The 26,996-nt window shown below is 48.8% G+C and overlaps 1 protein-coding gene across 1 annotated transcript in view; it reads right to left on the minus strand.

The window, feature by feature from the left end:
* Nucleotides 1-360: 360 nt before the first annotated feature.
* Nucleotides 361-26,996, minus strand: part of LOC136627273 (receptor-type tyrosine-protein phosphatase T-like) — a 30,718-nt gene continuing 4,082 nt past the window's right edge. Inside the window, exons 5-20 of the mRNA XM_066602246.1 lie at nucleotides 23,816-23,949; nucleotides 22,511-22,598; nucleotides 22,316-22,386; nucleotides 19,006-19,042; nucleotides 17,581-17,678; nucleotides 17,314-17,430; nucleotides 16,794-16,948; nucleotides 8,685-8,820; nucleotides 8,162-8,311; nucleotides 5,958-6,057; nucleotides 4,353-4,432; nucleotides 3,967-4,101; nucleotides 2,937-3,062; nucleotides 2,697-2,854; nucleotides 1,700-1,835; nucleotides 361-1,405 (exon numbers count right to left, since the gene is read on the minus strand). Coding sequence (XP_066458343.1) covers nucleotides 1,331-1,405; nucleotides 1,700-1,835; nucleotides 2,697-2,854; nucleotides 2,937-3,062; nucleotides 3,967-4,101; nucleotides 4,353-4,432; nucleotides 5,958-6,057; nucleotides 8,162-8,311; nucleotides 8,685-8,820; nucleotides 16,794-16,948; nucleotides 17,314-17,430; nucleotides 17,581-17,678; nucleotides 19,006-19,042; nucleotides 22,316-22,386; nucleotides 22,511-22,598; nucleotides 23,816-23,949 — 1,796 coding nt within the window. The 3' untranslated portion in view covers nucleotides 361-1,330. The remainder of the gene's footprint in view (nucleotides 1,406-1,699; nucleotides 1,836-2,696; nucleotides 2,855-2,936; nucleotides 3,063-3,966; nucleotides 4,102-4,352; nucleotides 4,433-5,957; nucleotides 6,058-8,161; nucleotides 8,312-8,684; nucleotides 8,821-16,793; nucleotides 16,949-17,313; nucleotides 17,431-17,580; nucleotides 17,679-19,005; nucleotides 19,043-22,315; nucleotides 22,387-22,510; nucleotides 22,599-23,815; nucleotides 23,950-26,996) is intronic.

Genomic DNA, 26,996 nt, shown 5'->3' on the forward strand with positions numbered 1-26,996 from the left:
ACTCCCATCATCCCTGACCCCAGGAGCTCACAATCTAACCCCCATCACACACAATGTATCACTCCCATCATCCCTGACCCCAGGAGCTCACAATCTGATCTCCTCTCCATCACACACAATGTATCACTCCCATCATCCCTGACCCCAGGAGCTCACAATCTAATTCCCTATCACATAATGTATCACTTCTATCATCTCTGACCCCAGGAGCTCACAATCTAATCCTCTATCACACAATGTATCACTCCCATTATCCCTGACCCCAGGAGCTTACAATCTAACCCCCCATCAAACACAATGTATCACTCCCATCATCCCTGACCCCAGGAGCTAACAATCTAATCCCCCCCCCCCCCCCCCATCGCACACAATGTATCAGTGCCATCATCCCTGACCCCCGGGAACTCACAATCTAATCCCACAATCACACACAATGTATCACTCCCATCATCCCTGACCCCAGGAGCTCACAATCTAATCCCTCCATAACACACTGTAGTAGACATGATGATTAATTAGCGTAAAATGTCTATTGATTTGTATAAACTAGATGTATTACGCAGCTGTAGTGATTTAACTCTATAGAGGCTAATGGCCACATATTCTCATTATGGAAATTGCTGGACAATGGCATGGTGAAAGATGTGTGCTATAAGTTAACCTAATGTAAAGCTCCTCTTCAGCCTCTTAAGGGTTAAAGTCACATTGCTATACGGCAAGACTGAAGAACTGTATCCACGTTGAGCGTTCTCCCAGCCCTCCCCCACCCTCAACTTCTGAGACAAAGAAGATACTTTTGCCTGGCCACTTGGTGAGGAGACAAAGACTGGCTCATACACTGGACTTGAGAGGGGTGTGGGGAGGGGGCGCAGAATTCTATATGGCCCAACGAATGAAAACCTATATATGTTACTGATGTAATGTGTTATACGCCCATAAAGGGCAGGCATTATGTGTTTCAATAAAATGAGGGTCTGATCAATGTACTGCCCAGATCCAGTTTAGACCTGAGACTTATAGCTTGCATCTGACTGGTTGTTATAAGGCGTGCACATGCCATACTACACAATTAGGAAGCTGCAGCATACCCCAGAACATGCTGGAAAAAATACCATCCAGTTCAACAATCTAATCCCCCCATCACACACAATGTATCACTCCCGTCATCCCTGACCCCAGGAGCTCACAATCTAATCTCCCGATACATGATGATATTTGGTCCCGATGTCTCCAGAAGAGTGAGGTGTGATGAGGACATCTCTGGTCCCACATTGTCAGCAGTCAGTGAATGGAACTCGGCGTCCTCGGGGATCGTCCGCAGGGGTTGTTACTACTTAAAGTTTCCATATGTTTCAAATGACTCCAAGTATTTCTGAGCCATCAGATAGCAGAAGGAGTACTGCGCCTGCCAACGAGAAGGAGCCGGAGTGAGACTGACAGCATTGACAAAATGGGCGGGGCTTAAGGAATTTGGCGATGTTTTGGGGGCGTTCGCAGTGTATTTGGGCAGGGCCTAAAAGAGCCCCAAGAATAAACATACAAATTATGGCGGGTAGGATGTGTATATATGATAAGGGGTGAGTGGAAATGATGGAAGGCTGTGTGAGGAGCTGCAGACATGATACGACACACCAGCCGGGTCACCCTAAACTTCACTCCACCTGCATTATACAAAGGGGTCACACGATGGGGCACCTACCTTACTAGGGATAAACTGGCAGCGTCTCTTCCGGAGCAACCGCACAGCCTGAGACACGTCTACCATTCCATCACTGCGGATCTGATCACAAACCATCAGGCCGGCGCAAAATAGGCCGGAGCGACTCGCCCCATCGCTGCGGAGATAGAGGGACCAATTACTACTGCTACTGCTAGGCAGACGCTGAACTCCACTGCAGTCACTATTCTGCTCCCACATCATATTTTATCCTCCAGTCACCTCCAGAGCTGCAGTCACTATTCTGCTCTCACATCATATTTTATCCTCCAGTCACCTCCAGAGCTGCAGTCACTATTCTGCTCTCACATCATATTTTATCCTCCAGTCACCTCCAGAGCTGCAGTCACTATTATGCTGCTACATCATGTCTTATCCTCCAGAGCTGCAGTCACTATTCTGCTGTTACATCCCATCTTATCCTCCAGTCACCTCCAGAGCTTCAGTCACTGTTCTGCTCTCACACCATGTCTTATCCTCCAGTCACCTACAGAGCTGCAGTCACTATTCTGCTGTTACATCATGTCTTATCCTCCCACTCACCTCCAGAGTTGCAGTCATTATTATGCTGCTACACCATGTCTTATCCTCCAGTCACCTCCAGAGCTGCAGTCTTTATTATGCTGTTACATTCCATCTTATCCTCCAGTCACCTCCAGAGCTGCAGTCACTATTCTGCTGCTACATCATGTCTTATCCTTCAGTCACCTCCAGAGCTGCAGTCACTATTCTGTTGTTCCATCGTGTCTTATCCTCCAGTCACCTCCAGAGCTGCAGTCACTATTCTGTTGTTCGATCGTGTCGTATCCTCCCATTCACCTCCAGAGCTGCAGTCAATATTCTGTTGCTCAATCGTGTCTTATTCTCCAGTCACCTCCAGAGCTGCAGTCACTATGCTGATAGTCTCCTACATCTCACTGCTGCCCCCTGCTGGCTTACAGCATACCGAGAACTATATGGCACCAGGGCGGTCACTTACCTGCAGGTGACTAGGATGTGGCTGCCTGCCATCTGCTGCTGACACCTCTCCACCTCCCCAATGACGGTAACAAGGGCAGCGGGGTTCTGCGGCAGATCCTGGTCCAGCGGCCATGAGTCCAGCTGCCACAGCTTCACCTCCAGGCTGGGGTGCAAGGGCTGAAAGATAACAGGTGCCAGGAAGAATAACCCCCATCATTAGTCACATGACCAGCCCACTACAGCACCCATCTATACTCACCTCGTCCTCCCTCCGGAGGCTCAGCGACGTCCACCTGTAGCCACTCCCTGACCCTTTTGTAGTTGCAGCGACAGTGAAGCTGCCATAATGGGATTCTCCTTTGTGTGGCCAAAAGCGCAAACCGAACTGGAGGACGAGACGAGAGAAAGCGAAATGTAAACCGTTGAAACCTGTGCTGTGTCTATAGTACCTCAGTACAATGTATCAGTGAGGGCAATGCTCTGTGAGTGCAGCACTAATCTCTGCTGTCCCAATAATTTGCTACAATGCATCAGTGAGGGCAATGCTCTGTGAGCGCAACACTAATCTCTCCTGTCCCGATAGTCTGATACAATGTATCAGTGAGGGCAATGCTCTGTGAGTACAGCACTAATCTCTCCTGTCCCAACACTCTGCTACAATGTATTAGTGAGGGCAATGCTCTGTGAGTGCAGCACTAATCTCTCCTGTCCCAACACTCTGCTACAATGTATGAGTGAGGGCAATGCTCTGTGAGTGCAGCACTAATCTCTTCTGTGCCAATAGTCTGCTATAATGTATCAGTAAAGGCAATGCTCTGTGAGTGCAGCACTAATCTCTCCTGTCCCGATAACCTGCTAAAATGTATCAGTAAGCACAATGCTCTGTGAGTACAGCACTAACCTCTCCTGTCCCGATAATCTGCTACAATGTATCAGTGAGGGCAATGTTCTGTGAGTACATGACTAATCTCTCCTGTCCCGATAATCTGCTACAATGTATCAGTAAACTCAATGCTCTGTGAGTACAGCAGGTATCTCTCCTGTCCCGATAATCTGCTACAATGTATCAGTAAGCTCAATGCTCTGTGAGTACAGCAGGTATCTCTCCTGTCCCGATAATCTGCTACAATGTATCAGTGAGGGCAACGCTCTTTGAGTGCAGCACTAATCTCTCCTGTCCAGACAGTCTGCTACAATGTAGCTACGATGCAGAATTGTTCCGTGTATAATGATGGTGGCATGTAGGTGGGGGCAGGGCACATCAATGGGCGGGTTTAGATGGTGCTGACCTGCAGCACGTCCTGTGCTCGGTGCATCACCACCACGGACGCGCACTTATATTCCCAGACCAGTGACCAGAAGTCCTCCAGAGTCTCCCTCATGGGAAGCTGTGTGGCAATGACCACATCGTCAAGACAGTTAGACTGCAATGGAAAAGAGAGTTGTCAGTTGGCGTAAGGTGGGCAGAGCTCCAGGAGCCGGGGCCCTCTGATTCCCAGAGAGCCCCACAAGTCGGGGTGTGAGACATAGCTCTGACTGTACTGACAGACCGGGGCTTCAGGAGGAGATCTCTACCCATTGACAGCAGGGGCCCCTCTGTGCTGTAGGACCCGGCTCCTGGGCCTCTGAATGTCCATTATAGTGTCAGGGACCATTCTAGAAGGCTCTGCCTTACATGTACAAATACAGCATTGATGTAGACCGGAGCGCCATCTCTGGTCAACTGAGACAAAAGGAGGGGCCGACAGTCATCACCTAAGGAGAGAAGAGGAGAGTACAGGACACTTCTGTAACCAGTCCAAACATATTCCACACCCTTCACCAGCATCCTAATCCATTCTCCAGCTCACCAGAGTCCTGACCCCACCCCCACCTCTCCAGAGTTCTAACCCATCCCCCACCTCACCAGAGTCCTAACCCCATCCACACCTCACCAAAGTCTTAACCCATCCCCCACCTCACCAGAGTCCTAACCCATGGCCCACCTCACCAGAGTCCTAACCCATCCCCCACCTCACCAGAGTCCTAACCCCACCCCCACCTCACCAGAGTCCTAACCCATCCCCCAGCTTCCTAGAGTCCCAACCCATCCTCCACCTCACCAGAGTCCTAAACCTACCCCCACCTGCCCAGAGTCCTAACACATCGCCCACCTCATCAGTGTCCTAACCCCACCCTCACCCCACCAGAGTCCTAACCCATCCCCCACCTCACCAGAATCCTGACCCAACCCCCACCTCACCACAGCCCTGACCCATCCCCCACCTCACCAGAGTCCTATTCCCCCTATCACCAGTGTTCTGACCCATCCCCGACCTCACCAGAGTCCTGATCCATTCCCCACCTAACCAGAGTCCTGATCTATCCCCCACCTCCCCAGAGTCCTGACCCCATACCCACCTCACCAGAGTTCTAACCCCATGCCAAGCTCCTAACCCAAACCCCAGCTCATCAGAGTCCTAACCCATCCCCCACCTCACCAGAATCCTGACCAAACCCCCTCCTCACCACAGCCCTGACCCATCCCCACCTCACCAGAGTCCTATTCCCCCCATCACTAGTGTTCTGACCAATCCCCACCTCACCAGAGTCCTGATCCATCCCCCACCTCACCAGAGCCCTGATCCATCCCCCACCTCACCAGAGCCCTGATCCATCCCCCACCTCACCAGAGCCCTGATCCATCCCCCACCTCACCAGAGCCCTGATCCATCCCCCACCTCACCAGAGCCCTGATCCATCCCCCACCTCACCAGAGTCCTGATCCATCTCCCACCTCACCAGAGTCCTGACCCATCCCCCACCTCACGAGAATCCTAACCTATCCCCACCTCACCAGAGTTCTAACCCATCCCTCACCTCACCAGAGTCCTAACCCATCCCCCACCTCACCAGAGTTCTAACCCCACCCCCACCTCACCACAGCCCTGACCCATCCCCCACCTCACCAGCGTCCTATTCCCCCCATCATCAGTGTTCTGACTCATCCCCCACCTCACCAGAGTCCTGATCCATCCCCCACCTCACCAGAGTTCAGACCTATCCCGCACCTTACCAGAGTCCTAATTCCACCCCTCAACAGAGCCCTGACATATCCCCTACCTCACCAAAGTCCTGACCGATCCCCACCTCACCAGAGTCTTTACCTAACCCCCACCACACTTGAGTCTTAATCCCCTAAATTCCCTAAAGAAATCCTAAAATTGGCCAAATAACAATCAAAAAGGAAACAGTATCCTATAATGGGACCCTAATGCTGGCACGGCGCTCTGCCTCTCACCTGGCAAGATGCTGGAGCTACGGTTCTTTTTCTGGTTTTCTGGTTTTGTTGCTTCACTACACGAATAAATCTGATATAATTCTGTCATTTTTTCCAGAGCCTGAAAAAACAAAAATTCCCATCAGTGCCCTGAGCCCTCACTAGTGCCTGGGGTCACCGGGGCTCACCTTACTAGATCAGTGATCAGCACCGCCGGCTCCACTGGATCACCACAACACTAGTGCATTATTATCAGTACTAGAACCAGAGTATAATCCTATATAATACCTTGTGATGCTGACCTATCACTAGTACCTGGTGTCAACGGGGCTCACCCTACTAGATCAGTGCACTGCCGGCTCCACTGGATCACCACAGCACTAGTGCATTATTATCGGTACAAGTACCAGAGTATAATCCTATATAATACCGTGTGATGCTGAGACACTACTAGTGACTGTTGTCACCGGGGCTCACCCTACTAGGTCAGTGATCAGCACCACCGACTCCGCCGGATCAGCACAGCACTAGTGCATTATTATCAGTACTAGAACCAGAGTATAATCCTATATAATACCGTGTGATGCTGAGCCATCACTAGTGCCTGGTGTCACCGGGGCTTACCCTACTAGCTCAGTGCACCGCCGGCTCCACCAGATCACCACAACACTAGTGCATTATTATCAGTACTAGAACTAGAGATGAGCGAGCATACTCGTCCGAGCTTGATGCTCGTTCGAGTATTAGGGTGCTCGAGATGCTCGTTACTTGAGACGAGCACCACGCGGTACTCGTCTCGATTAAACGAGCACTGACCATTGAATTCAATGGAGCCGGCAATACAGCCGGCTCCATTGAAAGCAATGGGCTGCCGGCGAGCGCGGGATGAATTTTCGGGAAGGGCTTAAAAATATAAGCCCTTCCCTGAAATTCATCCAGAAATGTGTAAAAAGTTAAAAAAAAATATATACTCACCTAGTCCCGGCAGACGGAGTTCAGCCGCGGCCGGCCGGCAGTTCTCCTGAACTGCTGTGAGTAGTATTCAGCAGCCGGGGATTTAAAATCCCCGCCTGCTGAATGAGCTGCCTCTGATTGGTCATAGCCTCACCAATCAGAGGCAGCTCTCACTCACCCATTCATGAATTCATGAATGGGTGAGTGAGAGCTGCCTCTGATTGGTGAGGCTGTGACCAATCAGAGGCAGCTCATTCAGCAGGCGGGGATTTTAAATCCCCACCTGCTGAATACTACAGAAAGCAGTTCAGGAGAACTGCCGGCCAGACGCGGCTGAACTCTGGCTGCAGCGGAAAGGTGAGTATACATTTTTTTTTAATTTTTACACATTTTAGGATGATTTTCAGGTAAGGGCTTATATTTTTAAGCCCTTCCCGAAAATTCATCCCACGCTAGCCGGCAGCCCATTGCTTTCAATGGAGCCGGCTGTATTGCCGGCTCTATTGAATTCAATGGGCTAACATCGTTCTGCTCTGCCACAGCTGTTACAGCTGTGGCAGAGGAGAAGGATCGTTATGCTGACAGTGCGGGGGGGGGTCTCACTCTTGCCACTCTTGCCCTGCATGTTGCTCCTCGCCTGCCCTATCCATTTCTGTGTTTTTACATGACTTTGGTGATTTGCTAAGATTTTCACAAATGAAAACCTTAGCGGAGCATGGGTCATATACAAAAATGCTCGAGTCGCCCATTGACTTCAATGGGGTTCGTTACTCGAAACGAACTCTCGAGCATCACTGAAAGTTCGACTCGAGTAACGAGCACTCGAGCATTTTGGTGCTCGCTCATCTCTAACTAGAACCAAAGTATAATCCTATATAATGCCATGTGATGCTGAACTATCACTAGTGGCTGGTGTCACCAGGGCTCACCCTACTAGATCAGTGATCAGCACCACCAGCTCCACCAGATCACCACAGCACTAGTGCATTATTATCAGTACAAGAACCAGAGTATAATCCTATATAAGGCCTTGTGATGCTGAGCTATCACTAGTGGCTGGTGTCACCGGGGCTCACCCTACTAGGTCAGTGATCACCACAGCACTAGTGCATTATTATCAATATGAATTTATATGAATTGATATCAGTATAAATACCAGATAAACACCAGCACCAAATTAACTCGGGCGAAGCCGGGTATATCAGCTAGTCTTATATAACACCGTGTAATGCTGAGCCATAACGTCTACCACATGAGGTGAATACGCTTACCTGGAATTCCCGGTCGTATCCATCCATTTGTGTGTGGGGGTCCCATTTGGTCATGTGACTGAGATGTTTTTCTATGTGTGGCACGGGAACGCTGGTCATGCCGCACAGCAGCATTTCCAGGAGGACGTCATATAGGAAGGCATATTGTTCCTGTAATAACAGTGATGTCATCATTAGAATTAGGGGGTTGAGGGGGGGGGGGGGGGCGGGAGTGTTGTTCATTTCAGGGAATGTTGGAGCTTTGACCTCCAGTAGCCCAATAGATTACACATTGTAAATGATAACAGTAATAGTCATCTTCTCCTGCAGTCATAGACATGATGTGCTTGTTCTGGGGTTACCATAGTAACATCAGTAGACTTTCTATCATATAAAAGGAGCCTATGGAAGGTTACCACCCCATCCTCTTCCTCATTTATGCTTTGTAATATACTTCACCTCAGAGAAGGGACCTGCTCAGGATGATATGTACAACTAACACAACCTATAAGGAGTGTAGTAGAAGGCAAATCATCTGCTGCACCTTGTTTTGCACCATGTTTACACGGTTCTTCCGTAGCTGGTGGACGCAGCCAAACACGTTCACCTTCTTCACCGTTTTTGCCATCTTCAGTAAGATGTCCAAAGCCACGAACGTTCCAGTTCTACCAATCCCAGCACTGCCAACATAGGAAAGACACATCTTCATTAATGGGGTACCAAGGGGGACTAATCAGGCATCTAGAGGGAAATAATGGGAGATCCAGGGGAGGCTAATGGGAAAATTCTGAGGGTTCTAATAGGGGATCTGGGGGGGAAGGAGGGGGCTAATGGGAGATCTAGGGAAAAACTAATGGAAGTTTCAGAGGGGACTAATGCGGAGCCAAGGTGGGAACTATTAAGGGGATCTAGAAGTGACTAATGAGTAGAGATGAGCGAACACGTTCGGCCCCGCCCCTTTTTCGCCCGAACACCGAACTTTGCGAACACTTCAGTGTTCGGGCAAAAAAAGTTCGGGGGCCGCCGTGGCAGCGCGGGGGGGTGCGGCGGGGAGTGGGGGGGAGAGGGAGAGAGAGAGGGCTCCCCCCTGTTCCCCGCTACTGCCGCCCGCGCCGCCGCGCATCTCCCCGCCCCCCGGCGGCACCCGGACCTTTACGCGCGAACACTGCAGTGTTCGGCAAAGCCGGTGTCCGGGTGCGGATGTGTCCGTAACGGACATGTTCGCTCATCTCTACTAATGAGTGATCTTGGGGCTCTAATGGGGCAATCTAGGGGTGGACTAATGGAGGATCCATAGGGAGAATAATGGAGGATGCAGGAGGGGACTAATGGGAGATCTAGGGGAGACAGATGAGGGAATTTAGAGGGCACTAATAAGGGATCAAGGAGGGGACTAATGGGAGACAAATGAGATATCCAGGGGAGACTAATTGGAGATTCAAGAGGAGAGTAATGGGGGATCCTGGGGAGACCAATGAAGGGTTTTAGAGGGGACTAATGGGAGATCCAGGAGGGGACTAATGAGGGAATTTACAGGGCTCTAATCGGGCATCTATAGGGAACTACTGGGAGATCCATGGTAGACTAATGAGGGGATTTAGAGAGCTCTAATAAGGGTTCTGGGGGGAAGGGGGAACTAATGGAAGACCTGGAGGGGATTAATAGAGTATCCAGGATGAGCCTAATGGAGGATCAATGAAGAGACCTAATAGAGGATCTAGGAGGCGTCCAATGGAGGAACCATGACGGGAATAATGGAGGAACCAGGAGGAAAGTAATGGAGTAACCAGGAGGAGAGTAATGGAGGAACCAGGAGTGGACTAATGGAGGAGCCTGGAGGGGACTAATGGAGGAGCCTGGAGGGGACTAATGGAGGAGCCAGGAGGGGACTAATGGAGGAGCCAGGAGGGGACTAATGGAGGAGCCAGGAGGGGACTAATGGAGCAGCCAAGAGGGGACCAATGCAGGAGCCAAGAGGGGACTAATGCAGGAGCCAAGAGGGGACTAATGCAGGAGCCAAGAGGGGACTAATGCAGGAGCCAAGAGGGGACTAATGGAGGAGCCAAGAGGGAACTAATGGAGGAGCCAAGAGGGAACTAATGGAGGAGCCAAGAGGGAACTAATGGAGGAGCCAAGAGGGAACTAATGGAGGAGCCAAGAGGGAACTAATGGAGGAGCCAAGAGGGGACTAATTGAAGAACCAGGAGTGGACTAATGGAAGAGCCAGGAGGGGCGTAATGGAGGAGCCTGGAGGGGACTAATGGAGGAGCCTGGAGGGGACTAATGGAGGAGCCAGGAGGGGACTAATGGAGGAGCCAGGAGGGGACTAATGGAGGAGCCAGGAGGGGACTAATGGAGGAGCCAGGAGGGGACTAATGGAGCAGCCAAGAGGGGACCAATGCAGGAGCCAAGAGGGGACCAATGGAGGAGCCAAGAGGGGACCAATGCAGGAGCCAAGAGGGGACCAATGCAGGAGCCAAGAGGGGACCAATGCAGGAGCCAAGAGGGGACTAATGGAGGAGCCAAGAGGGGACTAATGGAGGAACCAGGAGTGGACTAATGGAGGAACCAGGAGGGGACTAATGGAGGAGCCTGGAGGGGACTAATGGAGGAGCCAGGAGGGGACTAATGGAGGAACCATCCCGGGGTGGAGGACTAAAGAAGGCTTCATAATAATGCCAGCTTTAGTGTTTCTATAATAGTGCGAGATGTACTGTCACTATAATAGTACCAGCCTTTGTGTCTTTATAACTGTTACCATGAGGCCCGTTAGGGACCACGGGTGGCAGTGGCGCGGTTCGCAGCGGCAGCCTGGGATGGTGTTGCGTCCACGTTCAGGTTGGTGAGCGGCAGCGCCGTGCTCCAGTGTGCGGGCGCCTGTGCCTGCTATGGGAGGTGCGTGCGCTCTACCTCTGTGAGTTATAGTGGCTGGCTGGGAGCTCTAGTCAGCCGGCTTGATTGGTCTCCACCAGACTCCTGAAAATAGTCTGGCAGCTGCTGATAGCAGTTGCCAGTTATTGGTTCTGTTCCCTGCGTGTCTGACCTCGGTCCTGCTCCAGTGGAAGGTACCTTGTTCAGATTCAGCGCTGCCTGTGTTCTGTGGTTTTTCTGTCATGTTGGTTTATTCTATCGGCCTAGCCTGTCGGTACTAGTAAGTTGTCATCTGCATAGGTACGGCGGTTACTTCCTGTCCTACCACTAGGCAGCCTAGGGTCAGTGTTGGCAACCTGGACCTGTCCACCTTTGGGGCTACCTCCAGGAAAGGACATTGGCGTGGGTGAAGGTCCGGGAGTCCCGTGCCGTGCGTACCGGTGCACACTACTAGTACTGTAACATAATAACTGGCCCCCAAAAAATATTTTCCTGTGGTTTTTTGAGGTGGGATTCACGGTCTGAATGGAGTCCTACAATACGATTACCGGTCAGATTCATGACCCGGCCATGATGGTTCAGGTCCTGTCGGGGGGTCTCAGCCATCATGAGTAGCGGTTAGTTGTGCCCACTGATTCAGTACCCGAACCTAAATGCCCATTACCCAAGGTGTTCTTGGGGGACTGGAAAACATTCTTTGTCTTCCGGGAGGCTTCTAAGTTGTTTTTTCGCTTGTGGCCTTGTTCCTCTGAGTCCGAGCCGCAACAAGTGGGGATTGTCATGTCTTTGCTCAGAGAAGGGCCGTAGTCATGGGCCTATTCTATACCGGCTGAGTCTGCTGGTCTTCAGTTGGTAGACTCTTTTTTTCATTGAGCTTGGGAATATTTTTGATGAACCCGAGCGTGCAGGTTTTGCAGTCAGTAAGTTGTTAGCCCTACGCTAGGGGTGCCAGTCTGCAGAAGAATATTGCTCTAGTTTAAGGCAGTATTCAGGTGAATCTGCATGGAATGACTGTGCGCTCAAAGATTTGTTTTTGGTAGGCCTCTCTGACGCAGTAAAGGATCTATTGCTGTCCCATCCGTCACCCTCTACTTTGAATCAGGCTATGGAATTGGCAGTCAGAGCTGATCGTAGACTCAGGTCTAGAAGGGAAGCTAAAATAGAGTACTGTCAAGAATGTGGTGCTAAGCCTCTGACGACTTCTACAGCCTGTACCCCATTGTCAACCCCCGGAGCTGAAGGTGTGGAAGTGGACCGGTTGAGTCCTGAAGAACAGAGGCGGTTCCGGGTTGCTAACCAACTCTGTTTCTACTGCAGCAAGGCTGGTCATCGCATCGCGTCCTGCCAGGAAAGGCAGATACGGAAGCAGCAGGAAAACTTCAGCTCCTGGTTGACTGTCGGGAGGGTCATCTAGGAGGTCAGGTACTCCCTAAATTACTGGTGCCTTGTAGTGCGTCTTACAAGGCTTTTGACAGGGTGGGACAGGCCTTTATTGATTCTGGGTCGGCCACGAACTTTATCCATTTGCAGTTTGTAAAACCACTGTTATCAAGTTTTACCACGTTAGGTGTGCTGATCCACTTTACCAGTATCGATGCAACCCCTTTGTCCTCAGGGGTAGTGCGGTGAAGGACACCAGAACTTCGGTTCATGGTGGGCGCATTACATTCGGAGGTTATGTGTAGGGTTCTGTCAGGATCATCTAGTGCCTGTTACATTGTGCTCCATTGAGACTATTAGTATTTCGGACTATTTACGGGATTTTCAAGATGTGTTCTCTAAGAAGCTTTCTGAGGTATTGCCCCCACACCGCGAATGGGATTGTAGGATTGATCTGGTCCCGGATAGTCCCATCCCTAAGGGGGCCATATTTAATCTGTTGGGTCGGAAACATGAGGATCTTAAATCCTATATTTCAGAGGCTTTAGCCAAAGAACATATCAGACCATCAAAGTCACCAGCTGGAGCAGGCCTATTTTTGGTTGAAAAGAAAGATGGGTCTTTGCAGCCTTGAGTTGACTATCGGGCTTTAAACAAGATCACCATAAAAAAATCAGTGCTCGCTCCCTCTGATCCCTGATCTGTTGAATCAGGTAGTGTGAGCACGCTGGTTCTCTAAGCTTGACCCCCGGGGGGCTTATAATCTTATACGTATTAAGCCTGGTGACGAGTGGAAGATCGCGTTCAACACCCTGTTGGTTATGCCCTTCAGGTTATGCAACGCCCCTGTGGTTTTTCAGGGGTTTATGAAAGCGGTCTTCCACAATTATCTAGGGCTTTTTATAGTTGTCTATTTGGATGACATTTTGGTGTACTCGTCGGATTGGGACACGCATGTCAGACATCTCCATTTAGTGTTAGAGCGGCTACAGGAGTATCAATTGTATGTTAAATTGGAGATGTGCTCATTCGGGGTCAAACGCAACTTAAGAGGGCTTTTTCCACCGCGCCAGTGCTTGCTCAGCTGGACCCTCAGAAGCCCTTTTACGTCGAGGTAGACGCTTCTGAGGTTGGGGTGGGTGCAGTCCTCTCCCAGGTATTGGAGGGCTATTTAGGGTATAGTCGGTGTGCCTTCTTTTTCCGTAAGTTCAGTAGCGCCGAGTTCAACTACGATGTTGGGAACAGAGAGCTGTTGGCAATTAAATGGGGATTTGAGGAATGGCGTCATCTTCTGGAGGGGGCTCGACACCAGGTTACTGTCTTCACCGATCACAAGAACTTAGTGTATCTTGAGAATGCTAAGTGTCTTAATGCGCGGCTTGGCATGGCATGGGAGGTCCGGGAGTTCATAAATCGGTGTTCAGCTTTTGAATGTGATGAGAGTCGCCGTATGCCGCTGTCAGTACCTGGTAGTCCATGGTCGCATGTGTCCATGTATTTTGTCACTGACCTGCCTCTGTCACAAGGTTGTTCAACCATTCTGGTAGTTGTCGACAGGTTCTTGAAAGTGGCCCATTTTGTTGTTTTGGAAAAATTGCCGTCTGACGCTGAATTAGCGAAGATTGTCATTAGAGAGATTATAAGGTTGCACGGAATACCGGTCAATATAGTTTTGGATCGGGGGGATGCAATTCGTGGCCCAATTTTAGAGGGCCTTCTGTAAAAACTTGGGAACATCTCTGTCCTTCTCATCAGCATTTTATCCGAATGGGCAAACGGAACGTAAAAATCAAGACCTAGTACAATACTTGCGTCTTTTTGGGTCAGTCGGTGGGTAGAGACTAAAATATAGAATCTTTATTAAGGATATTTATTTTAAAAACATAAATAGGCTAACACACAAACACCACACACAAAGAACCAAAAGGTCAAAAAGTTATCACGATACTAGCCTCTGTCTCGATGTCAAAATTATAGAGGCTAAGTAATGAGTCAGTGCTAATGGAAGACACAAGCAACAATGTTTTAGGCTCTTTTGGATAGAGAGAAGAACAGGAAAGGGAATCTTCCTGCAAAGAAGACTCTTGTAGAGAAAGGTACTCACAGTAGGATTGTTCGGATATAACAAACTCTTCCTACAGTGCAGACCTTTAAAAAGTGAGAAACTCACAATAGAATTGTTTAAATATAGTAAGCTCGACGCGTTTCCCCACAATGAAATTGTGGTTCATCAGGAGCCTAGATTGAACATATAGATACTAGTACGGCATTTTTTGTCATAATAGACCAGTAGACTGTACAAAGGGATACTAGTATAGTCCTTTTGTGTCGTAATAGATCAAGGGGATACAGAAATAGCAGTTTTTTTGTCGTAATAAACCAAAGATATAAAGATATTTAGGATATTAACATAGGGTGATTCGAGGATGATCACTATAGATACTTGATGGATAAGAGGCTTAGGTCCCAGAGAGTGATTTTCAAGTGACTCATGTGATATGAAAAAACTCCAAGCTTGCTATATTTAAACAATTCTATTGTGAGTTTCTCACTTTTTAAAGGTCTGCACTGTAGGAAGAGTTTGTTATATCCGAACAATCCTAATGTGAGTACCTTTCTCTACAAGAGTCTTCTTTGCAGGAAGATTCCCTTTCCTGTTCTTCTCTCTATCCAAAAGAGCCTAAAACATTGTTGCGTGTGTCTTCCATTAGCACTGACTCATTACTTAGCCTCTATAATTTTGACATCGAGACAGAGGCTAGTATCGTGATAACTTTTGGACTTTTTGGTTCTTTGTGTGTGGTGTTTGTGTGTCAGCCCATTTAGGTTTTTAAAATAAATATCCTTAATAAAGATTCTATATTTTAGTCTATAACTGTGAAAAGGCCCATTTTGATTTCTATAGATTTTCTCCGTCTCTGTGACAAAGTCGGTGGGTAGAGTTTTTACCTTTGGCCAAATTTTCCATAAATAATCATATCAGTTCTGCGACGGGGGTGTCACCTTTCTTCTGTGTGTTCGGTCGGCATCCCCGGTTCCTGACTTCCATTCCAGTACCTACAGTTTGTCCCGCTGTTGATGTTGTTACTAGTGAGTTGCGGGAGGTCTGGAATGGTGTGCACAAGAATCTGGAGGAAGCAAGTGGTTGTATGCAACTACGTAGTTGTAAAAGGTCCACTGTGTCGGAGCCATTTGACGTCGGTCAGAAGGTCTATCTGTCCAGGAAGAATTTAAAATTGAAGCTCCCCTCGGTAAAGCTTGCGCCACGTTTTATCAGTCCCTTTGCCATAACGCGAGTTATTAATCCGCTAGCTTATGAGTTGGATTTACCGAGTTCTTGAAGGGTACATAGGGTGCTTCATAAATCCCTTTTGAAGTTGTTTATCCCTCCGCTCTACCTCTGTGAGTTATAGTGTCTGGCTGGGAGTTCCAGTCAGGCAGGTTGATTGGTCTCAGCCCAAGGGGCGGAGACTCCTGAATATAGTCTGGCAGCTGCTGATAGTAGTTGCCAGTTATTGGTTCCGTTCCCTGTGTGTCTGACTTCGGTCCTGCTCCAGTGCAAGTTACCTTGTCTCGATCCAGCTCTGCCTGTGCTCTGTGGTTCTCCTGTCGTGTTGTTTTTTTCTATCAGCCTAGCCTGTCATCTGCATAGATACGGCGGTTACTTCCTGTCCTGCCACTAGGCAGCGTAGGGTAAGTGTTGGCGGTCTGGACCTGTCCACCTTTGGGGCTACCTCCAGGAAAGGACATTGGCGTGGGTGTGGGTCAGGGAGTCCCGTGCCGTGCGTACCTGTGCACACTACTAGTACTGTAACATAATAACTGGCCCCCAAAAAATATTTTCCTGCGGTTTTTTGAGGTGGGATTCACGGTCTGAATGGAGTCCTACAATACGATTACCGGTCAGATTCATGACCCGGCCATGATGGTTCAGGTCCTGTTGGGGCGTCTCAGCCATCATGAGCAGCGGTTGGTTGTGCCCACTGATTCAGTACCCAAACCTAAATGCCCATTACCCAAGGTGTTCTTGGGGGACTGGAAAACATTCTTTGTCTTCCGGGAGGCTTCTAAGTTGTTTTTTCGCTTGTGGCCTTGTTCCTCTGAGTCCGAGCCCCAACAAGTGGGGATTGTCATGTCTTTGCTCAGAGAAGGGCCTTAGTCATGGGCCATTGTGTCTCTATAATAGTGCCAGCCATAGAGTCTCTATAATAGTGCCAGTTGTAGTCTCTATAATAGTGCCAGCCATAGTGTCTCTATAATAGTAACAGTTGTAGTATCTCTATAATACTACCAACCATAGAGTCTATATAATAGTGCCAGTCATAGTGTAACACACATACTTATGGGGAAATGATGGAAGACAGTGGGCAGTCCTGCACCCCTCTGCGGCCACTAATTTTACCTGCAGTGCACTATGATAGCGCCCGATCCTGGGGTGTTACACTTGTTCATCTGCTCCACCAGCTGCAGTAAACCATCCGTCTTTTTGGGCACCCCATGGTCCGGCCAGTCCAGATAGTGCAGCTGCTCCACCGTCATCTGCACTGTAGACTGTACCTGTGGAGGAGAAGAGTATCAGCAAGGTGCCACCATATAATGTGTGTGACAGGAGTGTCATCATGTGACGGGGCTGGCAGGAGGGGAGGGGGGGAGGCAGAGCAGAGTATTTTAGGAGAAGAGTAGAGTGCCATATAATGTAAGATAATGTGTGCGACGGTCATCACATGAGGGGGCCGAGCATTACATAGGAAGAGGGGCAGGTTACCGGCAGAACAGAGTATTTAGGGACAGATGTGTTCCAATGTTGGGTAAGTCAGACTTGGAGTTCCACAGTGGAAGGAGCAGGTGTCCTTAGTGGACAGGTGTGAGGCTTACAGGTACAGGTATGCTTAGGTAGAGTGTAGCACATGTGAGGCTCTCACCCTCTTCAGGCTGAAGCTCCTAATGGTGATGGCCCCAGTCTGAGCTACTTGCTGTAACGAGACTGTGATGTCCCCGTAGGTCTGGGTGTGTTCTGGCCAGTAGCACTCACATTTGACCTGCATGGCATGAGCATAAAAACATATAAGACTTCTATATACAGGACTAACCTCTGAAGAAGAGTGTAAGGAAGTCGCACGGTGACCATGACCTCAGTGCACATCTACTGACCTTCAGCACACCCAATCGTATATCATCCGCCAGCTCACCTTATTCTGCTCCTTCAATGCAGTCAGCATGACAATGACTGAGCTGCGCTCCTGCCACACCATGCTCCAGAAGTCCGCTACTGTCTCAGGGAGGGGGCCTGCCAAAAATAGGGCACATTTCACATTTACAACCATTTCTAGCAGTCATCAACCAGATTGTTATCAGACCCCGGAGATATTGAACTGTATTAAAGGAGTTCTCTGTTTTGGACAATCCCCACTTGTTAGAAGAGTAGTCGGACCCTGCTGGGACCTCCAGATATCATCTGCAAAGAAACCTGGTACTACATGTGCTATCTCTCTGCAGCTCCCCCATAGGAGAATTGAAGTATTACACAGTGTCCATTCACATCAATGAGTTAATGTGTAATGCAGGACAGGACGGTCCTCCAGAGTGACAGATGCTTTTTGTGACCTCTCTGGCGAAGAGATGAAGACACTGAAGAGATGACCTCTCTACTACCTCTCTAATAGGGTGATGGAAATGGGTTTTCTGGACTGTACAACCCCCTTTAATGAAAATGGAAAGGAAACTATTCCACAACACGGTGGGAGCCAAACTAATGTCTATAATTACCATCAACAGCAGCTGGGCCTTATCACCATCACCATACGCAATACCCCCCTCATTTTACAGGTATTGAAAGTGCCAATACCCAAGATACCCAACACATATTGGAAGCAATGAGACTTTTCTGAAGTGACAGAGTAATAGTAGTAGTGACCCCCTTAACTGCCCCCAGTAGTAATAGAGATCCCCATTAGTTGCCACAATATTATTAATGCCCCCCTAATGGCCCCCAGTAGTAATAGAGTCCCCAATAGTGGCTCCATTTGTAACAGTGACCCCAACAGTGGCTGCAGTAGTAATAGTGACCCCCGTAATGGCCCCAGTAGTAGTAGAGTTTCCAATAGTGGCTCCATTAGTAACAGTGGCCCCAGTAGTAATAGTGATCCCTATAGTGGCCCCAGCAGTAATAGTGCCCCCAGCCATGCAGCAACCTGACCATCATTTAACTCATTGCTTTGGTGGTGGTTGGGACCGCCGTTGATGTGATTAGAGTGTGATCCCTGACCTCTTCACCCAGTGTCTGTGTGCAGGAACCCCAGAGGAGAGGTGAGGGGTAACACTCTGATCATAGGAGCGGCGGTTCCGACCACCACTGGAGTGGCAGAGCAATGAGTTAAATGATGGTCAGGCTGCTGCCCAGGCCGCTTACAGGTGCCCATTATTTCCTACTAGCCAATATTATAGAACATGCTGCGTATTTCTTTCACAAATCAAATGCGTGCGCACAATACGCTCCAGTGAATGAGTGCGATGCGCAAAAAGCTGCCTTAATTCACCCGTGTGACACCGGACTTACACCCCATTTACTGCCCCTACAACGACCCCGGGTTATACTGAATGATACAGTGACTTACCTTGCGCTGCAATGTAGCATTTTGGGGCTCTGTAACCCTGTAGATGGACACAGTAATGAGGATACAGCTACTTGTAGCATACGCACGCAGCCTGGCAGCGCTCATGTGTATGAGTTCCCATAATAAATAGAGGGAAGGGTCATTCCAAGGGGGGCCAACATGAAGTAGAGCGGGTGTTGGGTCCCAAATGTGGTGGTTCTAAGACGTGGGCACCAAGATTAGGGAGGATTCACCAGGTGCCTCATGGGATGTGTAGAACCACCCTGAGGAAACCAAGGGGTAAGACTGATCAAACCTCCGTCTGCTCGCTCCTTTAAGGGGTGGCCTCATAAATGCCAGAAGAAAACAGTGCAGCCAAGTGTCAGAACCCCTGAAATGGGACCGGAGGAAAGACATTATGGCCAACGGCCCCATCAGGCACCACCAGGGTCTCTCGTTTTGACAGAACAGAGCGGAAATATGAACCAAGTCTAATATTGCACAACTATCCTAACGGTCTTCCTCAGTGCTCTGATGGGCGCTGCGAGAGTCATACCCTCCACATAACCTACCTACTGATGGGCGCTGCGAGAGTCATACCCTCCACATAACCTACCTACTGATGGGCGCTGCGAGAGTCATACCCTCCACATAACCTACCTACTGATGGGCGCTGCAAGAGTCATACCCTCCACATAACCTACCTACTGATGGGCGCTGCGAGAGTCATACCCTCCACATAACCTACCTACTGATGGGCGCTGCGAGAGTCATACCCTCCACATAACCTACCTACTGATGGGTGCTGTGAGAGTCATACCCTTCACATAACCTACCTACTGATGGGTGCTGCAAGAGTCATACCCTCCACATACCCTCCTTGTGATGGGCACTGCTTCAGTCATACCCTCCACATAACCTACCTACTGATGGGCGCTGCTACAGTCATACTCTCCACATAACCTACCAAGTGATGAGCGCTGCAAGAGTCATACCCTCCACATAACCTACCTACTGATGGGCGCTGCGAGAGTCATACCCTCCACATAACCTACCTACTGATGGGCGCTGCGAGAGTCATACCCTCCACATAACCTACCTACTAATGGGGGCTGCGAGAGTCATACCCTCCACATAACCTACCTACTGATGGGGGCTGCGAGAGTCATACCCTTCACATAATCTACCTACTGATGGGTGCTGCGAAAGTCATACCCTCCACATAACCTACCTACTGATGGGCGCTGCGAGAGTCATATCCTCCACATAACCTACCTACTGATGGGCTTCTTTAGGATTGATGTGCAGGACAGGGATAATCCAGTAATGACCTTAGAGGTTTTCTATACGTTGAGGTGCCTGATGGAGCTGAACTTCTCAGGGAAACTTTACATTGTTTCACAGAGTTTATTATTGGGAAAGTGCGTTTCTAAATCAGATCCCGGCTCTAGGATTTCAGAGACCTCCATATGCCCAAGCGCAGATTTAAGGGAAAGTGTCACCCGAACATGGCTTATTGTTTAAATGAAGATTTATGTTAAACACTTTTTTTTTTTTTGCAAGAAGTTTTGCAGATTTTTTTATAACTTTCACATCATGATGTATATTTAAATATATAGATCCTAAAATGCTGCAGTTCTTACACTCACCACTAGGGGCCCTTTTACACGGAACAATCATTCAAAGAAAAAGAAAAAAAATGCGGTATCGTTTGAATTTGAATGATATCATTCAGTGGAAAGAAGGCCAACGACTGAACGAGCCAGGTAAAATAAAAGAAAAGAAAATATTTAGGTTTGTGTTTAAACTGAAACCCGAGCAGAGAGTCCGAGAGTCCGAGAGTTAGTGTTTCCTCATTCATTGGGGTAATCAAATTCTCGCTCCATGTAAAAGTACCCTTAACCTAATAACAGTCCGACACTTCCTGTTCTGCAGAGAACTTCTTAGCTGTCATCTCATCATCACAGGCAGGATTACACTGGAGAGGAGACACCTATATATGGATAATACAGGGCCCTCCATTCACAATAGTCACAGCTCACCTCCTCCCCCTCCCTGCACAGACAGGATTACACTGAGAGGTGACACCTATATATAGATAATACAGGGCCCTCCATTCACAATAGTCACAGCTCACCTCCTCCCCTCCCTGTACAGACAGGATTACACTGAGAGGAGACACCTATATATAGATAACACAGGATCCACCATTCACAATAGTCACAGCTCACCTCCTCCCCTCCTTGCACAGACAGGATTACACTGAGAGGAGACACATATATATATGGATAACACAGGACCCACCATTCAAAATAGTCACAGCTCCCCTCCTCCCCTCCCTGTACTGAGAGGAGACACCTATATATAGATAACACAGGATCCACCATTCACAATAGTCACAGCTCACCTCCTACCCTCCGTGCACAGGCAGTATTACACTGAGAGGAGAAACCTATATATAGATAACACAGGACCACCATTCACAATAGTCACAGCTCCCCTCCTCCCCTCCCTGCACAGACAGGATTACACTGGGAGGAGACACCTATATATAGATAACACAGGATCCAACATTCTCAATAGTCACAGCTCACCTCCTCCCCTCACTGCACAGACAGGATTACACTGGGAGGAGACACCTATATATAGATAACACAGGACCCACCATTCACAATAGACACAGCTCACCTCCTCCCCTCACTGCACAGACAGGACTATACTGAGAGGTGACCCCTATATATAGATAATACAGGGCCCTCCATTCACAATAGTCACAGCTCACCTCCTCCCCTCCCTGCACAGACAGGATTACACTGAGAAGAGACACCTATATATTGATAACACAGGATCCAAGAATTCTCAATAGTCACAGCTCACCTCCTCCCCTCCCTGCAGAGGCAGTATTACACTGAGAGGAGACACCTATATATTGATAACACAGGACTAACCATTTACAATAGTTACAGCTCACCTCCTCCACCAGCTCCCTGCACACGTCACTAAGTATTCCCACAATACACTCCTAGAGAAGTTCATAAATGAAGGTAACAGTTAACCTTCTCTCCCTCCCTGCATATGTCCACAAACACTCTTCAATAGAAGACAGATAGATGATGATCACAGCTCACCTCCTCCCTCTCCCTGCACAGTGACCTCAGCACATATCACAGAACATGCGTGCTATACTTTCCCATAAAACTCCAGTCAATGGGTCATTTCACAGCTCACCTTCTTCCCATCCTCTCCCTATGCAACGTGACCTCAGTTGTAGAGTAACACATATAATAGTAGCTGTAGTATAACTCACATATAATGCCAGTATAATACATACATCAATATAAGAAGCATTAATGTAATCAGATCCTGAGGGACTCGAACTCAGAACCACCCGGGAATCATCATCTGTAAGAACCAAGAGGACAACAGTCAGTAGATCCAAGAGTTTCCAATGATTGTGGAAATGGGTAAATGCTGGAAACTTCTAACACTGCAACACAGCAGAGGATGGCTGATCTTCTGCACTCACACGGTATGACTTTTTTATAGCGATTCTTCATCCGGTTTTCCTCGGCCTCACCGATTTTACATGGATACAATAATCCGCTGGGAAGTTCCTGGGGAGAGAAAACTAGATAAATAATGGAAGCCTGCAAGACAGATACACTCATTGTCAAAAACACCCTACCCCCAGAAGAAGTTGTGCTTTAGCTGCACAACCCGTTCTGAGCTTCCATCTCAGGCAGATCTGTAAATGATGAGAGTTGTGGTGATTAGATGAACGGTCTTGTCACCAGAGGCCCTAAAAGTGGTTCCACCCTTGACCTATAGGTGTTGGGACCAGTGGATGTGTGAGGGCACACAAGGTGACCATGCTAAGGACCCCCAATAGACCACCAGTAGAGAGGAGCATCTAACCAGACTGTTAGGAGGTGCTGGGACCGGTGAATGGGGTGACACAAGGTGACTGGGCTCAGGACGCCCCCTACAGACCACCAGTAGAGAGGAGCGTCTGACCAGACTGTTAGGAGGTGTTGGGACCAGTGGGTGTGTGAGGGCACACAAAGTGACCAGGCTCAGGGCGCCCCCTACAGACCACCAGTAGAGAGGAACATCTAACCAGACTGTTAGGAGGTGTTGGGACCAGTGGATGGGGACACACAAGGTGACTGGGCTCAGGACGCCGGACAAACCACCAGTAGAAAGGAATGCCTGACCAGACTGTTAGGAGGTGTTGGGACCAGTAGATGAAGGCACACAAGATGACCGGGCTCAGTACGCCCCCCCCCCCCCCCCACACACACACCCTATAAACCACCAGTAAAGAGGAACGTCTGACCAGATTGGTAGAAGATATTGGGACCAGTGGATGGGGACACACAAGGTGACTGGGTTCACAACGCCCCCTACAGACCACCAGCTAGAGGTGGTACAACAGGGTACTGGATACTCCTTGCCCCCATAACACACCTTGTATCCAAGCTAAAGGCGAAACAGCAGGGTACTTGAGCCTCCATTCCCCCCATATCACATCTTGCATCCAATCTAGAGGCGGTACAACAGGGTACGAGAGCCTCCATGCCCACCCATATCACATCTTGTATCCAAGCTAGAGGCGGTACAACAGGGTACTAGAGCCTCCCTACAAGGGGTCAGTTTTCCTCAATAAATTCTCCTTTTGCTCTGATATTGTAATCACTTTCTTATATCATTGTTACAATAACACTGAGAACGTTTCATCCCATCCAACAACTTCTGGGGGAGGGATGTTACTGACAATGAGTGTTTTAAGTATGTGCCCCCTCCTGGTGTCATGTACAGTCTCAGTAGTGACCTTGTACTCCAGATAACGTCCGGCGGGCAGGATGTTGGCATTCTCCTCGTTTTCTCCTTCATTGTCACATATTTCCTGATAGCGCAACATCTTAACGGCGTCCAACAGCTTGTCAGCAGGAAGGTCCCGCTTACCTGTAGATATAAGTGAGGTCAGGGTCTCTACTGTTATTACCATCATTACTGGGAGTATGTCATGTTGTTCCAGGCTTCATTCAGCTGTTGTTCCAGTACATATAACTGATAAATATGCATGGTCAGGTGATCGGATGTCGCTCATTTTACAGTTATAGTGACCCAGAGTTAGTGGGGCCCCTCCATAATGTTATATGTCTGTCTCATACCATTGCCCTGCCAGTGTCTTAATTGTGGAATGCATCAGAGTGTATTGCACCTGTGCAGCACTGAATGAGTTAATGTCTGGGTTATATCTGGAAAATGTATCATGTTGTGTGTCATGTGACTATGTCTTATATATGTGGTTGCAGGGATACTATGCTAGGGCAATCTATGTTAAGTTAGTCATGCAACAGTTGGGAGTCTGAGTTTGCAAGTGAGAGTAGTCTGACACCCACACTTCATTGATCGGCCTGTGGGTGGAAAGAATGGAGGAAACTGAGCGATTCCTTATGCTTGGCCTGAGATCAGTCTACCCAGAGATGCCAGTGCTACCACTAAGCACTGAGTGAGAGAAGAATTGTTACTTGGTAAGAGAAGGGCACCAGAAGCATAAGTGTTGACCGGTAGAGAGTTGGAGAGAGAGTCGCTGGGAGCAGGATCACACCGATAACTAGGACTGTGGATTGTCCAGAATACCCCGAGAATCCTCCCTGTCACACCACCTTCTCTGGTTGTAATTGTGCCAAACCGTTGTTGTAAAGTGGACTTTGTTGAAGTTGCAGTAAACGGACATTACCGACCATTCCCGGTTTGTCCAGAACGTTTCCCTGTGTGTGGACTACTTTATTCTACCATCAAGGTTCACCACAAATTACAGGTAACCTCTGGTTACTTTTCCTCATGACCTCCCCCAGCAGTAACTGGTGCTGATCTACCCCCATGGAAGAAGATGGTAGAGCCCCATGACAAGGCCTTTATCTACCCCGCTATCTCCTCGGCTGTGGGCCCGCTCCTCGGACGCTGCACAGGTACAATCTGCTCCCGTTAGCTCTACATTTTTGGAAATTGATTTAATGAACAGAGTGATGGCGGTGCGGTCAGTGACTGGTGGGCTCACTGTTCTTGCTTTGAATCAGAAGAGATGAAGGATATATGAAGGATACCTATTATTATACAGTGTAACCTGCTGCTGAGAAGCTCTGCAGCGGCTCCGAGATTCCATGTTCACTAACAATGAGACATTCCTGCAATACACAATCCGTCCACTGAAAGCATCATCAAAATAAGTAAGCTAAGATGTCACTACTATGTGGGGGTATTATACTGTGGGAGGCATCACTAGCGGAACTTTCTCTGTTTGGTGGCACTAAAAGAGCATCTCTACTGTTTAGGTGGCATTGTATTGTGGTGTGGCATTACTATCAGCACTTCTGTGAGATGGCGCTAAAGGGACATCATACTGTGTGTGGAGGCACTAAAGAGGCAGGCTTATTTACTGTGTGAGCGCACTAAGGGGGCATCCTTACTGTTTCAAGGATGCTATTACTGAGTGCCACACAAAGTCACAAAGTACTATAAAAGACTGTGGAGCACAAAGAAGCACTATGATTGTGTTATATAAAGGGGCACTATGACTGTGTGGGGGCACAAAAGGGGCACCATGACTCTTTCACAAAGGATTGCTGTTGTAAGAGGTACAAGCAGTGCCCTGCTCCTCTCTCACTTATGTTAGCAGCTCAACCACTTAGTGGCTCTCCAGCCTGAGCTGCTAGAAGTTCGTGGAGCAATTAGAGAATATGGACATTGAGAATATGGAGATCGATTCAAGACCTCCTGTGCTGCATGCTCTGGGGCTCATGGGAGAATTCCACAGGAGGCATCAGGGGATGCCAGCCCCTGGGATGTCTGGGGGCCATTCTAGAAGGAGGAGGTTACTGTCAGGGATTGAACCAGGAACCTCAGGTGCTTCAGTCGGCAGCTCTCCCTACTGAGTCATCCAGCCCTTTGGACAGTTCCCCTTCATGACCTTAGCCTTGTTCCCAGATCCTGCAATCCACTCCCTGTTCTAGCTCCGTCCTATTCCTGATTAGGCCAACTATAAAATCCTGACCCTGCTACTGCACAGGTGCATGATTATTGTGCCTCACAACTATAGCCAAGCTCCTCTACCATCCTTCTCCTCTACAAATGAACCAAGACCTCCTGTTACCGACCACTGGCATTCCTCCTGACAATGTTAGGCGCCTCCTCCCTTGTACTGTGAACCAAGATCTCCCATCACCGACCACTGGCATTCTTACTGTCAACATTGAATTGAGACCCCCTATTGCCAACTCCTGGCTCTCCCCTGACTACTGTCTGCATTTTCATGGCTACTACACCCATGGCTCCAATCCACTGCCTGAAACACTACACTGAGCTTCCAGAAAAATGACTCTGTTTGGCTGTGTAGCCCCATATGATTCAGTGCAGAAAGGGTCAGCAGCCGTGTTGGGACTGTGACACAGCCCTGTTAAGTGTGATGCACTTAACAGCAGAACAGAGAGCTGGCACAGAGCCTATCGAAATAGTGAAGGATGCATATTAAAGAAAGTGGAAAAGGCTGCATTCCCCTGCAGGCGGAGCAGCTGGGAGAAGCACCCATGACCCCAGCAGTCAAGTGGACGTCTGCAGCGTGGACTGAAAGTGGCGCCAGCTGTGAGTGCAACCATTCCCCAGTCTGGTCAGGGACAGCTAGGGGCTAAGTGACACTGAGAGGATCCTGATGAGCTGTAGACCAAAGATGTCTATGCACCTTGTGAAATAAAAGGGAGTCTCCTTTCCCACATGGGACTCAGTCCTGGAGCAGATGACAGCGCCATGGACCTGGGACAAAGACAGAGCGGCCGACACATGAGACCAGTCTCCAGCATAACTATGTATTGTGAACACTATAGGGACTTTGACAACTATATTTGGACTGCGGTGATATGGGGAGGCGATGACATACTATTGTACGGTTAACCTGCTATGAAGAAGATAAATATCACTACTAGTAATCTGATGTGATGTGTGGAATACCA

The sequence above is a fragment of the Eleutherodactylus coqui genome, chromosome 5 (genome assembly GCF_035609145.1).
Source record: "Eleutherodactylus coqui strain aEleCoq1 chromosome 5, aEleCoq1.hap1, whole genome shotgun sequence".
Classification (NCBI taxonomy): domain Eukaryota; kingdom Metazoa; phylum Chordata; class Amphibia; order Anura; family Eleutherodactylidae; genus Eleutherodactylus; species Eleutherodactylus coqui.